At 49.2% G+C, this 10,566-nt stretch overlaps 1 protein-coding gene across 1 annotated transcript in view; it reads left to right on the top strand.

Moving 5' to 3' along the window:
• The first annotated feature begins 767 nt into the window (after positions 1–767).
• Positions 768–10,566, top strand: part of WNT9B (Wnt family member 9B) — a 33,392-nt gene continuing 23,593 nt past the window's right edge. The window contains exon 1 of the mRNA XM_003315382.4: positions 768–986. Coding sequence (XP_003315430.2) covers positions 910–986 — 77 coding nt within the window. The 5' untranslated portion in view covers positions 768–909. The remainder of the gene's footprint in view (positions 987–10,566) is intronic.

The following is a 10,566-nucleotide window of genomic DNA, read 5'->3' as shown; positions in this document are numbered from 1 at the left end:
AAACTTTACAAAATAATAAGCAAAACAGAACTTTGGGGCCCAACACTTGAAGTTCCCACCCTATCTACCAGAGATTCTGGCATCTACACACCTTGGAAAGTGGGTCCCTCCTCCCGCAGGGCTCTGTCTGCCCCACTGTCCGCTTTGGATTTCTGCGCTGGGGAACATCAGCAGCATTTTGTCAAAAGCCCACGGAGGCCCACGCTGCGCGCCTCGCCGGTGACAGTCACTCTCCCGTTTAAAAACAGGGCGCCCTTTCCTCTCTCCCCTCTGCCCAAGACTCTTTGCCTGGCAACAGGGTCCCCTGAGCCATTGGACATGCATTTCCCCCGCTTCCAGAGAGCGGTTCTGCACCAGGACCCGGCCCTGCCCTGAGTCTGCGGGCTGCGGCGAAGAGACCGCACTTGCCCGGCAGGAGGGCGGACAATGACCCGGGTTTTCCACCGACTCCAGATGCGTCCCTCCTCCTACCCCTCCACCTTCTCTACCTCGGAGAAGCCATTGCGCTTGCCTCCGCCCCATCCCGGAGAGGCAGAATCTCCTCCGTCCCCGCCTCGTACCCTCCTCCCCGCCTCTCCAGGCCCGGGGGGCTTCACGTTCAGCCACCGCGACCTCGGGCGGGCGCGGCGCCAGGTGAGCGCTCACCTGGGGCCGGAGGGCGGGGCAATGGGGGCGGGGCGGGGGCGGGCCAGGGGCGGCTGCCCCACCCGCGACGGGGCGGGGCGAGAGCGGCGGGGCCAATGGGGCGGGGGGCTCGCCGCCCGGGGCTGGGGAGCCTCCCAATCTCCTCCTTTCCCAGCACCGCCTGCCCCGCCCCACCCGGGTTTAAAGTCCCGCGGGCGGGTGGTGGCGGAGCTGCGAGCTTGAGCGGCGCGAGGAAATGCTAGAGGGCGCCGCGCCGCCAGCACCATGCGCCCCCCGCCCGCGCTGGCCCTGGCCGGGCTCTGCCTGCTGGCGCTGCCCGCCGCCGCCGCCTCCTACTTCGGGTCAGTGCCCGCCGCGCCCCCCGCCCGCTCCCCGGCCTGCCTGCCTCTCCCTCCTTCGCTACAGCTGGGCCAATTTTTCCCTCCCGCTGTTCTTGGCCCCGCCGAGGTCTCGAACTCAGACCCTAGCCCGGCGCGACCCAACCCACTTCGCAGTCGGAGTTCGCGCCCTGAGTTCGGTCTCCAGCTTCCCCGGCTCCGAATCCATTGCCCTGTTCAGTGTCCGAATCTCTGGTCCCCCCAGCCGCCGCTCTCCTCATCCCGCCGGGTCTCGGACTCTGCGCACGCCTCGGACCCTGGCCCCGTCCGCCCCGGCCCCGCCCGTTCAGGCGTCAGTCCCGCTCTCTGATGCCCTCTCGGGATCCTCACGCCGGTGCCCTGTCTGCCGCCATCCTGGCCTCCGGCGAGCCGTCCTTGCCTCGGACTCCTTCCCCACCCTCCGCCTTCGCCCTGCGGAGCGGAGACCGAGAGGGCTGGGTGGATGGGTGGGACGGGCTGTTCCCGGTCTCGGGGCAGAGGATCGTGCGCGTCCAGGGAGAATGGGGGAAACCTCGGACGGTGAGAGCGCCAGCTGGAGACGCAGGAAGGAACCGTGCGCTGGGGAAATGCGACCACATCTCAGACCTGGCATGGGGTGATTTCTCAGGAGAACACTGGAAAGAGTGAGAGGGCCCTGTGTGTGTGTGTGTGTGTGTGTGTGTGTGTGTGTGTGTACATGGTTGGAAAAGGAGGATCACAGTGGGGGGTGACACCTGGGGGACAGTGGGGTAGGTGACACTGGGGAGAGAGCCGGACAGGAACTATGTGGGGAATGTTTGGAGCAAAAGTTATAGGGCAATTGTTTCCAAGTCCCTTCTTCTCTGACCCTGAATTGCAGGGATTTGGTGAGGGATGGGGGCGGGTATCATGGGTAGGAAGGCACCTTCCCACCATCCACCCAAAGCCAACTCCAATATGTACAGCCTGTTACTTTAAGCCTTGCCTCCTTTTAAAATCTTCACCCCAAATCAATAGGAGGCTTACAGTCTGAGTATATACAGCAAAGGCAAGAAAACACCAAGCAAGTGACCTGCTAGAGGCTGCTTTGAAGAAGTAGCCAGGGAGAGGTATGTAAAGGTCTGAGAAGTTCTGCACAGGTTGGAGTAAGGGCTGTGGGCTAATTTCCAGGTCATGACCCCTGGTGAAAACATGTCTGGGCTGTGGAGGAGGGTATCATCCCAGACCCTAGCTCTGGGCTTAGCTTGCTAATGACATGGGAAGACCACTCAGTCTCTGGGCCTCGTTTTCTCCTTTTGTACAAAGAAGGGGTTGAACTTGATATGACTGATCCTTTTGCGATCCACCCCAACAGCAGTGCACAACTTGTTTGTTTCCGAAGATTTTAGGCTTGAAGGAATGGTTGTTCCCTTGGCAGGCAGGATGTCATCATCACTAGGGCACAGACTCTGGGGTCAGTCTTGCCACTTGCTATGTGTGCTCTTGGCCAAGTCACTTAACCTCTCTGTCTCTCAGTCTCTCAATCTGTAAAATGAAGATTATACTGCCTATTTTATAAGAAGATTGAGCTAGTACATGTAAAGCACTTAGGACAGTGTCTAGCATGCAGTAAGTGCTCAACTAATGCTAGTGACTTTTTTTTTTTTTTTTTTTTAAGACGGAGTCTCCCTCTGTCACCCAGGCTGGAGTGCAGTGATGTGATCTTGGGTCACTGCAACCTCCATCTCCTGGGTTCAAGCGATTCTCCTGCCTCAGCCTCCTGAATAGCTGGGACTATAGGCGCGTGCCACCATGCCCAGCTAATTTTTGTATTTTTAGTAGAGACAGTGTTTCACCATGTTGGCCAGGCTGGTCTCGAACTCCTGATCTCAATCTGCCCAACTCAGCCTCCCAAAGTGCTGGGATTACAGGCATGAGCCACCAGGCCTGGCTAGTTTTTTTCATTAAGGAAACCAGTTATAGAATCTTGATGTCCTGGCCCTAACAGTTTTCTGAGCTGGAATGGAAAGGGATGGGACAAATGGTACCTATATCCTCTTACACACTGGCTCATTTCCACGATTCATTTGTTTGCTTGGTTTTTATGGTTAGAGATGGGGCAAGAGTCAGGTGAGATGAGAGGAGAGGGGTTCCAGGAGGACCACCCTAGCTGCTGTATTGGAAGGGAAAGGTGTTCGCAGCAGTGCATGGGGTTAGAATTTTGAGGGAACTGAGCATGGAGCAGCCTTGAAAATGACATGTGAGATGGTCAAATAGGCCTGGGTTAGGGCTGAGAGGGATGAGTATCGGAGCCACCTCTTCCAGGTCAGGAGCCCAGCTGGAAAGAGCTGACAAAAGACACAAAAGCCACCACCACCCCAATCTGGGGAGCAGGACAGATGCTCAGAGAATCAGCTAAAACTGGGGCCTCGTGATGTTAAGTGTTTGGTCTCAGGGAACAGACAGGATTCAGCCTGAGCTCTCAGTTAAGAAACCCTCTGGTGACTCAGACCAGGTTTCCCAGCTTCCCATCTGCATTCGCTGTCTGGGAGGAATCTGGTATCAGTCATCTACACTGTAGTGGGAAAGTGAGGCAAAGCGCTTCTTCCTCCGCAGTCATTTGCATTTGATTATAACACAAAGTGCTTTGGCATCCTGATAAGAGAATATGCAAACATCAGGAGGGCAGGTGAGGCCGATCTTCTTGGGCTCTTTGAAATCATAGAATCGTAGACTTCAGAGTTGGAAGTGACCCCAGAAGGATCTCTGATCCAAAACTCACTGCTTCAAGCAGCATGTATTATTATCCCAATTTTTCAGATGAGGCAACCCCCAACCCCAAACCACAGTGAGCCAGCTGTTGGTTCTGCTGCTTTTGAGTGAGCCTAGAGCCTAATTCTGTTAATGGTGATAAAAAAACATAACTAGTATTGCAGTTTACAAATCACTTTTTTTCTTTTTTTGAGATGGAGTCTTGCTGTGTCACCCAGGCTGGGTGCAGTGTCATGATCTCGGCTCACTGCAACTGCCACCTCCTGGGCTCAAGCAATTTTCCTGCCTCAGCTTTCCGAGAGCTAGGATTACTGGTGCCCCCCATCACACCCCACTAATTTTTGTATTTTTAATAGAGATGGGGTTTCACCATGTTGGGCAGGCTGGTCTTGAACTCCTGACCTCAGGTGATCCACTTGCCTGGGCCTCCTAAAGTGCTGGGATTACAGGCATGAGCTACCATGCCCAGCCCATCACTTTCTCATACAGCCGTCTCTCTCATCTGATCCTCAGAGCCATTTCTCCAGAGCCATGTAGGATGGGTGTAAATAGTTCCCACAAGGAATCTGAAGGTCAGAAAGGTTCAGTCAGTCACCCAGTGTCACACAGTGAATCGGTGGGGGAGGTTGAATAGAAACCCTGCTTCCAGTCTGGGCCCTTCAACCTACAGGAACAGCCTCCAGTGCTAAGACAGTATGATTCCCCCAGGGCAGCAGTGGCTGCAGAGAGGCCGAAGGGGGTGAGGGTGGAGGGAGCCTCCCTTCCCTGCTTAATTGACTCTTTTAGACTCTCTTGGCTGTAGTGAGATGGATAAGGCCGCACATTCTTTTCTGTCCTCAGTAGTGAGACGGGATGCACTGACCCCTGCTAGACTGTCAGTTTGGCTCACAGAACAGCATGATGGCAGTGGGACAGGAGGCGGACCAGAGGTGAGGGTCCAAGCTAGTCCTAGCTCTGGGACACTCTCTGTGTTGTCCCTGATCAAGTCACTCATCTCCAAGGTCAGTAGCACCTGGAGGTGCTAAGGTTCCCTAATGCTAACAGGGCTGGTCCTGGCTCTGGAAGTCTAGGATTGCTGAAGAGTTTTTATTTTGGCTTTGAATGCCTAGGAATTCCACAAATGTTAACTTCTGTGATGTTGTATAAATGAAAATGCACTGCATTATGTGATGAGCTGGGCACAAGACAGGCCCAGTTACCCAATCCAGTCTATTTATTTATTTATTTATTTATTTATTTATTTAGAGACGGAGTCTCGCTCTGTCACCCAGGCTGGAGAGCAATGGTGTGATCTCAGCTCATTGCAACCTCCACCTCCCAAGTTCAACAGATTCTCCTGCCTCAGCTTCCCCAGTAGCTGAGATTGCAGGCATGTGCCACCATGCCTGGCTAATTTTTGTATTTTTAGTAGAGACCATGTTGGTCAGGCTGGTCTGGAACTCCTGACCTCAAATGATCCACCCACCTCGGCCTCCCAAAGTGCTGGGCTTATAGGTGTGAGCCACCATGCCCGGCCCCCAGTCCAGTCTGTAAGTTATCCGAATGGCTTTGTAACTAGAAATAGTTTCTGTGGATGCAAGTTTTTAAATCATAATTAACTTTGGTGATGTTTCTTCAGTGTGTGACCTCTGCACTGGTTGAGTTTCTTTCCTCTCTAGGGATAGTACAGAGAAGTTTATGAAAGCCCAAGACAGTGAATCCCAGCTTTGTCTGTTGCTAACTGTGTGACTTCAGACAAATGTCTTAACTTTGCTGAGCTTTGGGTTATGAGAATACCCATCTGAGAGGTGAGGGTGAGGCTTAATTGAAACAATGAATGAAAGGGCTGGATAGGGTGTCTGGCACATACGTGCTAAGTGCTCAGTCCAGGCTCACTCTCAGTGGATGCTAGGGTTCTAAACATCATCCCAGGTGGTGGAAGTGTCATTACTATAATTCCATTGGAGAAACAAAACATAATCTTTATTTTCCCCCCAAATCGTTGTTATATACAATGAAATGCATGCTTTTTCTTTTTTTTTGAGACGGAGTCTCACTATGTCGCCCAGGCTGGAATGCAGTGGTGCAATCTCGGCTCACTGCAGCCTCCGCCTCCCGGTTCAAGTGATTCTCCTGCCTCAGCCTCTCAAGTAGATGGGATGACAAGTGTGCACCACCATGCCCAGCTAATTTTTGTATTTTTGGTGAAGACACGGTTTCACCATGTTGGCCAAGCAGGTCTCAAACTCCTGACCTCAGGTGATCCACCCACCTCAGCCTCCCAAAGTGCTAGAATTATGGGCGTGCACCACCACGGCCAGCCAATGCATGCATTTTAAATTGCACAGTTTGGGTTTTAACAAATTATACACCTGTGTAACACATTTGTGGTGACTCCAATGACTACATAGAACATTTCTACCATCCTAAAGGATCCTTTGTTCCTCTTTGCAATCAACCCTCTCCTACCAGCCCACGGCTACTCTACTTCTCCGCTTTCAGTCACTATGTGTTAGTTTTGCCTATTCTGGAAGTTTATATCATGAAATCATGAGTATATAGCCTCTTTTGCTTGGATTATTTTGCTCAGCATAAAGCTTTTGAGATTCATCCATGTCATTGAATATAGCAATAGCGAATTCCTTTTTATGGCTGAGTATTCCTTTGTATGGCTATACCACAAATTATTTATCCATTCCCCACTTGATAGATATTTGGGTTATTTTGGCTGGGCGTGGTGGCTCATGCCTGTAATCCCAGCACTTTGGGAGGCCGAGACGGGCAGATCACTTGAGGTCTGGAGTTCGAGACCAGCCTGGCCAACGTGGTGAAAACCCATCTCTACTAAAATTACAAGAATCAGCTGAGTGTGATGGTGGTGGTGCATGCCTCTAATCCCAGCTACTCAGGAGGCTGAGGCAGGAATATCACTTGAACCCAGGAGGCAGAGGTTGCAGTGAGCCAAGACTGTGCCACTGCTCTCCGGCCTGGGCAACAGAGCAAGACTCTGTCTCAAAAAAAAAAAAAAAAGATATTTGGGTTATTTGCAGTTTTGGACTATTCCAAATAAAGCTGGTATAAACATCCGTGTACATCTCTTTTTGTGGGTGTATGTTTTCATTTCTCTTGGATAACTGTCTAGGAGTGGATTGTTGGATCAGATGGTTGATATATGCATAACTTATAGAATTGGCATTTTTCAGAGTGGTTTTACCATTTTACACAGTAATGTATGAGAGTTCCAGTTGCTCCATATTCTATGGTCAGCTATCATCAGTTTTAACTTGTGGCTATTTTCATAAGTATGTAGTAGTATCTCATTGTGGTTTTAATTTGTATTTCCCCATTGATGAATGGTGTGTTGAACATTTTCCCGTGTGTATACTGGTCATTTGAATATCATTTCATTGGGTTATTTGTCTTCTTATTGAATTGTAACAGTTCTTTATGTATTTTGTTGTTGTTGTTGTTGTTGCTGTTGTTTGAGATGGAGTCTCACTCTGTATCCCAGGCTGGAGTACAATGGCATGATCTTGGCTAACTGCAACCTCCACCTCCTGGATTCAAGCAATTCTTGTGGCTCAGCCTCCCAAGTAGCTGGGACTACAGGCATGCGCCACCATGCTCGGCTAATTTTTGTATTTGTAGTAGAGATAAGGTTTCATCATGTTGGCCTGGCTGGTCTTGAACTCCTGACCTCAGGTGATCCGCCCACCTCGGCCTCCCAAAGTGCTGGGATTACAGGCGTGAGCCACTTGGCCTAAGAGTTCTTTATATATTTTGGATACAAGTCTTTGTCACAAGTACTGGTAATATTTTATTCCTGCCCGTGACTTGCCGTTTCATTTTCTTATTGGTGTCTTATGAAGAACAGATGTTTTTAATTTTGATGAAGTCCAGTGTATCAACCTTTTCTTGTATGGTTTGTGCTTTGTTGGTGTTCTACCCAAGAAATCTCTGCCTACCCAAAAGTTGCAAAGATTTCTTCCTAAGTTTTCTCCTTTTTATTTTATTTTATTTTATTTTTTTTGGAGAAATGATATCTTTCAGTCCTCCAGGCTAGAGTTGCTTCTGCTGCTTTTGAGTAAGCCTGGAGCCTAATTCTGTTGGTGGTGATAAAAACATAATAACTAGTATTGCAGTTTCCAAATCACTTTCTCATACAGCCCCTTCTCTCACCTGATCCTCAGGGCCATTCCTCCAGAGCCATGTAGGATGGGTGTAAATAGTTCTCACAAGGAAACTAAATGTGTTACACAATCACAGCTCACTACAGCCTCGACCTTCTGGACTCCAGTGATCCTCCTGCCTCAGCCTCCTGAGTAGCTGGGGCCACAGGCATGCGTCATCACGCCCAGCTAATTTTTTATTTTTTTGTAGAGATGGGGTTTTGCTATGTTGCTCAGGCTGGTCTCAAACTCCTGGGCTCAAGTAATTCTCCTGCCTCGGCCTCTCAAACTGCTGGGATTATTGGCATGAGCCACAGCTAGAAACTTATAATTTTAGCTTTTTTTTTTTTTTTTTGACAGAATTTCACTCTTGTTACCCAGGCTGGAGTGCAGTGGCATGATCTCGGCTCACTGCAACCTCCACCTCCTGGGTTCAAGTGATTCTCCTGACTCAGCCTCCTGAGTAGCTGGAAGTACAGATGCCCACCACTGTGCCTAGCTAATTTTGTATTTTTAGTGGAGATGGGGTTTCACCATGTTGCCCAGGCTGGTCTTGAACTCCTGACCTCAGGTGATCCACCTGCCTCGGCCTCCCAAAGTGCTGGGATTACAGGCGTGAGCCACCACACTCAGCCAATCTTAGCTTTTACCCTTAAGTCTATGGTTCATTTTGAGTTAACTAGTGTGTACAGCATGGAGTAAGGGGCAAGCTTATTATTTTGCATATGAATGTCCACGTGTTTCAGTGCCATTTGTTGAAATGATGATGTTTTCTCCACTGTCATCTTTGTTGCTCATCAATTGATTCAATATGTGTGGGCCTATTTCTGGACACTCTACTCTGTTTCATTTATCTATATGCCTATCCTTATGCCAATACTATACAGCCTTGATTACAGTAGCTTTAAAAAAATTTTTTCCCCAATAAGCCTTTTATATTCCTAGATTACTATAGCTTTATGTTAAGTCTTGAAACTAAGTACTATAAGTTCTCTAACTGTGCACTATTTTTTCGAAATTGCATGGGCTATTCAGGGTCACTGTATTTCGGCATAGATTTTAGTAGTATCTCGTCAATATCCACATGAAAGCCTCCTAGGATTTTGACTGGGATTGCATTGAATCTATACATCAGTTCATGGAAGATTGACGTTCTAACAATATTGAGTCTGCTGATTTGCACACAGGCCATATCTTTCTATTTAGAGCTTTTGTAATTTTTCTCAGCAGTGTTTTCTAGTTTTCAGTGTGCAGGCATTGAAAATTTAAAAAAAGAAATTCTTCCAATGTGCTCTATGTATTTAGATAGTATTGTTTTTATTTTTAATAAAAACACATTTTTAGAAATTGAATTGGGGCCTGAGAAAAATATAGTTGGAGGGAAGAAAAGGTAAAAGAAATTTTACTGCTTTGGGGGTGGTAGACTGAAAGCCAAACATCGCTGATAAGAATCATTGTGTTTTGGGAAGGAATTTAGGCCAGCTTGTCTCTGGCTGAGCTGTGACCCCTGAGGAGCTGGGCTCCAGAGTTGGGCTGAGAGTCATCCTAGCCTCTTCAGTGGATGATGGTGGACTTTCTGTGGCTGAGGACGGGAAGGAGGAGAGGAGGGAAGCGGGGCCGGCAGACTCCCGGGCTGGAATCTCCTAAGGAAGAGAGGTCCTGGTGCCTTTGGGATTATGTGCTCAGGTGGAAGTTGGGCTCAGGAGGAGGTGGGCCAGGTGCTGTGAGGGTGACTCCCATCCTGGCATCAGCATGAGTAGGATGGGACATGGCCCAAGGCCCTGTTATAGTGTAAGGGGCACTGGGCTTGGGGTCACACAGATCAGAGTTCAAATCTCCATCTACCACTTACTGACTGACCCAGGGCAAGTCAGATAACCATTCTGACCCCAGTTTTCTCATCTGTAAAATGGGCTAATCTTGATCTCTTAGGCTTGTTGTAAGAGTTAAATGAATGTATATATAAGTATTCAAATGCTATCTCTATATAAGGATTCCAAGAAATCTAGTGATCTGCCTTACAGCGTCCCAAGTTAAGAAGAGTCTTTGGTGGTGACATCTGTTCCTTCTTCTCTGTGCCTGTATCCCAGCCACTGTACAATTCAGAACAAACCCAGCCTTTTCTGTGCTCAGCACTTTATGTGCATTACTTCACCTCACATTGTGGCAACCCAGGAGGTAGGTGCTGATATAATTCTCATTTATTTTAAAATTTCACTTATTTTTTTTATTTTTAGAGAGATAGGTTCCTGCTCTGTCACCCAGACTGGAGTGCAATGGCTTGATCATAGCTCATGGCAGCCTTGAACTCCTGACCTCAAGCAGTCCTCCTGCCTCTGCCTTCTGAGTAGCTGGGATTACAGGCCCAAGGCATCATACCTGGCCAGTTATCCTCATTTATAGGTGTGCGTGTTGGGGGGAAACTGTCAGAATCCAAGCCAACCTCTTCATCTCTGCCATATGCTGGCAGTGGAACCCCAACTGGAGGCCTGTCCCCTTAGGGCAGCTCTGTCCCTCTGAACCCCGACCCTGTGGCCCAGGCCCTGCACTTGGCGCATATCCTGGGCATCTGTTGTCCTGTGTGTCTCAAACTCTTGGCTCATTAGCTAATTTTTCAGGTGCTCAGGTCTTCAATTCACTTGTAGTTTCCTTTAGTAGAGACCTCGGGGCCCTGCTGTTGGCTGAGT

This window comes from Pan troglodytes, chromosome 19, assembly GCF_028858775.2.
Source record: "Pan troglodytes isolate AG18354 chromosome 19, NHGRI_mPanTro3-v2.0_pri, whole genome shotgun sequence".
Classification (NCBI taxonomy): domain Eukaryota; kingdom Metazoa; phylum Chordata; class Mammalia; order Primates; family Hominidae; genus Pan; species Pan troglodytes.
This window is presented reverse-complemented; position numbering and strand designations above follow the sequence as displayed.